The 5,054-nt window shown below is 48.3% G+C and overlaps 1 protein-coding gene across 1 annotated transcript in view; it reads left to right on the top strand.

Moving 5' to 3' along the window:
- LOC112074747 (N-lysine methyltransferase SMYD2-A-like) overlaps positions 1-5,054 on the top strand; it is a 25,647-nt gene that overhangs the window by 12,209 nt on the left and 8,384 nt on the right. Inside the window, 5 exon segments of the mRNA XM_070440648.1 lie at positions 3,399-3,481; positions 3,484-3,521; positions 4,094-4,161; positions 4,703-4,805; positions 4,880-4,927. Coding sequence (XP_070296749.1) covers positions 3,399-3,481; positions 3,484-3,521; positions 4,094-4,161; positions 4,703-4,805; positions 4,880-4,927 — 340 coding nt within the window.

The following is a 5,054-nucleotide window of genomic DNA, read 5'->3' as shown; positions in this document are numbered from 1 at the left end:
GTGGCGTATATCACTTGACACGCATGCTTCCCATCTGTAGACATGCTGTTAATCCGCTGTGCTTGAATTCTCACCATTTAAATTCACAGTACCGTTCACCAGCAAAACCCCCACTAACCATAACTACCTCCGTCTCCATAGCTTCATCCCGGTCGAACCATGCAAGATCATCCGGTCTTCACCCACACTGCGTCTCACAAAGACACTGTTTGGAACCAAATATCTCACATTTGGACTCATCAGACCAAAGGACAGATTTCCACCGGTCTAATGTCCATTGCTCGTGTTTCTTGGCCCAAGCAAGTCTCTTCTTCTTATTGGTGTCCTTTAGTAGTGGTTTCTTTGCAGCAATTCGACCAAGAAGGCCTGATTCACGCAGTCTCCTCTGAACAGTTGATGTTGAGATATGTCTGTTACTTGAACTCTGTGAAGCATTTATTTGGGCTGCAATCTGAGGCTGGTAACTAATGAACCCATCCTCTGCAGCAGAGGTAACTCTGGGTCTTCCTTTCCTGTGTCAGTCCTCATGAGAGACAGTTTCATCATAGCACTTGATGGTTTTTGCGACTGCACTGCAAAGTTCTAGAAATGTTCCGCATTGACTGACCTTCATGTCTTAAAGTAATAATGGACTGTCATTTCTCTTTGCTTATTTGAGATGTTCTTGCCATAATATGGAATTGGTATTTTACCAAATAGGGCTATCTTCTGTATACCACCCCTACCTTGTCACAACACAACTGATTGCCTCAAACGCAGTAAGAAGGAAAATCCACAAATTAACTTTTAACAAGGCACACCTGTTAATTGAAATGCATTCCAGGTGACTACCTCATGAAGCTGGTTGAGAGAATGCCAAGAGTGTGCAAAGCTGTCAAGGCAAAGGGTGGCTATATGAAGAATCTCAAATATAACATATATTTTGATTTGTTTAACACTTTTTTGGGGGTTACTACATGATTCCATATGTGTTATTTCATAGTGTTGATGTCTTCAGTATTATTCTACAATGTAGAAAATAGTAAAAAATAATGAAAAACCCTTGAATGAGTAGGTGTGTCCAAACTTCTGATTGGTACTGTATGTAAATACATAATATATATTAATATACAGCACTACAATAACATTACAATTTATCCATTCAGCAGACTCTCACATCCAGAGCAATCCACAGCTAGTCCATTCATCTTCAGATAGCCAGGCGGGACAACCACATATCACAGTCGAACACCAACCACGTATCACATACATAATAAAATGCAAAATACAATACAAAATGCATCAAAATGTCTGTGTGTCTCCTCACAGTCCCCGTCGTGCTGTAAGGTGTTCTTTTATCTGGTTTATCAGTCTGGTTTAATTGTTAGTTTGAGTTACCTGGGTTACCAGAGAGTTCCATGTAGTCATGGCTCTATTTAATACTGTGTGTTTCCCAGCCTCTGTTCTGGACCTGAGGACTGTGAAGAGACCTCTGGTTGCATGTCTTGTGTTGTACCGATGAGTCTCTGATCTGTGTGCCAACTGCTTGAACAGACCAGTCTGGTACCTTCAACAACTCAACACATCACACAAAGACCACTAGTGATGCAGTCAGTCTCTCCTCAACTTTGAGCCAGGAGAGATTGACCTGCATGTCATTGACATTCTACCTCCATGTACATCTCTAAGTGCAATACGTGCTGCTCTGTTTTGGACAAACTGCAATTTGCCTTTGTCCTCCTTTGGCGCACCTGACCACCCAACTGGACATTAGTCCAGGTGCAACACAACTAGGGCCTGTAGGACCTGTTAGGTCCCTGGATGGGAGACCAGATGCTGCTGGAGGTGGTGCAGGAGGCACATCTGGTCTAAAAAAWGAAAAATATCCCAGGGCAGTGATTGGGGACATTGCCCTGTGTAGGGTGCTGACTTTCAGATGGGATGTTAAACGGGTGTTCTGACTCTCTGTGGTCTCTAAAGATCCCATGGTACTTATCATAAGAGTAAGGGTGTTAACCCCGGTGTCCTGGCTAATTTTTCATTCCCAATCTGTTCCTCATACCATCACGGTCACCTAATCATCCCCAGCTTCCAATTGGCTCATTCATCCCCCCTCCTCTCCCCTGTAACTATTCCCCAGGTCGTTGCTGTAAATGAGAACGTGTTCTCAGTCAACTGACCTGGTAAAATGAGGGTCAATGAGTAACCTATATAAGGAGAGGATGGGCTGTGTGTACACACACACACACACACACACACACACACACACACACTCCTCTCTCGTGCTCTCTCTCGCTCTCTCTATATATATATATATGAGAGAGACTGAGGATTGATCTGGACCCAACTCAACATGGAGGAGACACCTCTCACACCTTCCTGTTCTCTAGCTGTTAGTCAGTCGATGACCATTAGGGGTTCTGCTCAGACAAACAGGACCATGACCCCTTCCACACACACACCTCATAAACACATGGCCGAGCAGCATCCGTCCAGCCTCCCTTCCTTCCAACAACCCAACCCCCCCCCCTGACTGATGGCAGCATGTGGCTAAAACAACTCAACTACAGAAGTGCTCGTGCTTTAGGCTGGCACAGCAGACTTTTAGTTCCTCACAGCTCTGACTGTCTGTCCTAGCCTGGCTGTTGTCTGACTGTCTGTCTTAGCCTGACTGCCTGCCTGTCTGTCTTAGCCTGACTGCCTGCATGTCTGTCTTAGCCAGACTGCCTGTCTGTCTGCCTTAGCCTGGCTGTTGTCTGCCTGCCTGTCTGTTTTAGTCTGTCTTAGCCTGACTGCCTGCCTGTCTGTCTTAGCCTGTCTGTCTTAGCCTGACTGCCTGCCTGTCTGTCTTAGTCTGTCTTAGTCAGCCTGACTGCCTGTCTGGTTGTCTGTGCTCTTACCAACATTCTGACAGTAATGGAGTTGGTAAGAGCAGAAGCAGATCTGGGACCAGGTCAGGTCTGTCCTCATTGTGCCAAACAACAAAACATCAGACTGATAGTTTGTCTTAGTGTAGTGTGTGACCTGAAATCTCCCCTTCTTCCTTCTCTCCTCTCCTCACTCTTCCTTCTCTCCCTCCTCCCTCCTCTCTCTTTTCTCTCTCCTTCATCTCTCTTTTCTCTCTCCTTCATCTCTCTTTTCTCTCTCTTTCTCCTCTCCCCTTACTCTCTCTTCTCTCCTCTCCCTCTCTTCTCTCTTTTCTCTCTCTCTCCTCCCCCCTCCTCTCTCTTTTCTCTCTCTCTCCTCTCTCCCTCATCTCTCTTTTCTTCTCCTCTCCCCCTACTCTCTCTTCTCTCTCTTTCTCTCTCTCCTCTCCCCCTACTCTCTCTTCTCTCTCCTCTCCCCCTCCTCTCTCTTCTCTCTGTCTCTTCTCTCTCCCCCTCTCTCTCTTCTCTCTCCCTCTCTCCTCTCGTTATCAGACCTGGTAAGTTGGACAGTGAGAAGAATATAGATAACCAGACAGATATAGCAGCACTGCATCATTTCTACTCTAAACACATAGACTTCCTGATGACCAAACCCTGACTGTGCTCTTTGGTCAGGTAAGCATAAGATCTAGTTATTCTAGACAGATATAGCAGGTCTGCATCATTTCTACTGTAATTCCTGGTAGAATACACCCTGCTCCCTTCTACAACACCCCCCCCTTGTCCTCCCCCTCTCTCTCTTTCACCCCCCCCTCTCTTTTTCACCCCCTCAATCTTTCACCCACTCTCTCTTCCCCCTCTTCACCCCTCCCACTCTCTCTTTCACCCCCCTCTCTTTCACCCCCCCCCTCTCTTCACCCACTCTCTCGTTTCACCCCTCCCACTCTCTCTTTCACCCCTCCCACTCTCTCTTTCACCCCTCCACTCTCTCTTTCCCCCCTCTCTTTCACCCCCCTTCTCTTCTTTCTCTCTCTGTCTCTCCTACCTTCTTTCTCTCTCTCTCTCTCTCTGTCTCTCCCCCTCTTTTCTCTCTTCTCTCCCCCCTCTCCTCTCGCTCTCCCCCTCCTCTCTCTCCCCCCTCCCCTCTTGTTTCCCTCCCCCTCCCCTCTCTCTCCCCCCCTCCCTTTCCCCCTTTCCCTCTCGCTCTCTCCCCCCCTCTCACTCTCTCCGGCCCTTCCCTCTCGTAGGTAAACTGTAATGGCTTCACCATAGAGGATGAGGAGCTGTCTCACCTGGGCTCTGCTGTGTTCCCTGAGTAAGTCTACAATGTAGTCACTGTCCGGCCCATTCACCACAATGCAATGGCAGTACAGGAACAGTACACACATTAAAAATCATTGAGGATGGATGACACAAAGAAGTTATCATTATCCTCATCACCAAAGGTATTATCTAACACTGTCTCTCTCCCCCTTTGTGCTCTGCCCTCTCTCTCTCTCTCTCCCCCTATCTCTCTCCCCCTCCCTCTCTCTCTCTCTCCCCTTCCCTCTCTCTCTCTCCCCTTCCCTCTCTCTCTCTGCCCCTCCCCCCTCTCCTCTCCCCCTCCCTCTCTCTCTTCCCTTTCCTCTCTCTCTTCCCTCTTCCCTCTCTCTCTCTGCCCCTCCCCCTCTCTCTCTCCCCCTTCCCTCTCTCTTCTTCCCTTTCCCTCTCTCTCTGCCCCTCCCCCTCTCTCTCTCCCCCTTCCCTCTCTCTCTTCCCTTTCCCTCTCTCTCTTCCCTTCCCTCCTCTCTCCCTCTCCCCCCTCTCTCTCTCTCCCTTCCCTCTCTCCCCCTCCCCTCTCTCTCTCCCCCCTCCAGTGTAGCATTGATGAACCATAGTTGTAGTCCTAACGTCATCGTCACCTATAAGGGAACAGAGGCTGAGGTACGAGCCGTGCAGGACATCCAGCCTGGAGACGAGGTGAGACCTGGCCTGAATACACACAACCTGGCCTCTAACCCTGTTTTATTAACTCTTCCTGTCCCGCTGTGTAGGTGTTCAACAGTTACATTGACCTTGTGTACCCTACTTCCTGTCCCGCTGTGTAGGTGTTCAACAGTTACATTGACCTGTTGTACACTACTTCCTGTCCCTCTGTGTAGGTGTTACCAACAGTTACATTGACCTGCTGTACCCTACTTCCTGTCCCTCTGTGTAGGTGTTCACAGT

The sequence above is a fragment of the Salvelinus sp. IW2-2015 genome, unplaced genomic scaffold, assembly GCF_002910315.2.
Source record: "Salvelinus sp. IW2-2015 unplaced genomic scaffold, ASM291031v2 Un_scaffold2794, whole genome shotgun sequence".
Classification (NCBI taxonomy): Eukaryota; Metazoa; Chordata; class Actinopteri; order Salmoniformes; family Salmonidae; genus Salvelinus; species Salvelinus sp. IW2-2015.
Note: the sequence above shows the minus strand (reverse complement) of the source record. Positions and strands in the feature narration are given on the sequence as shown.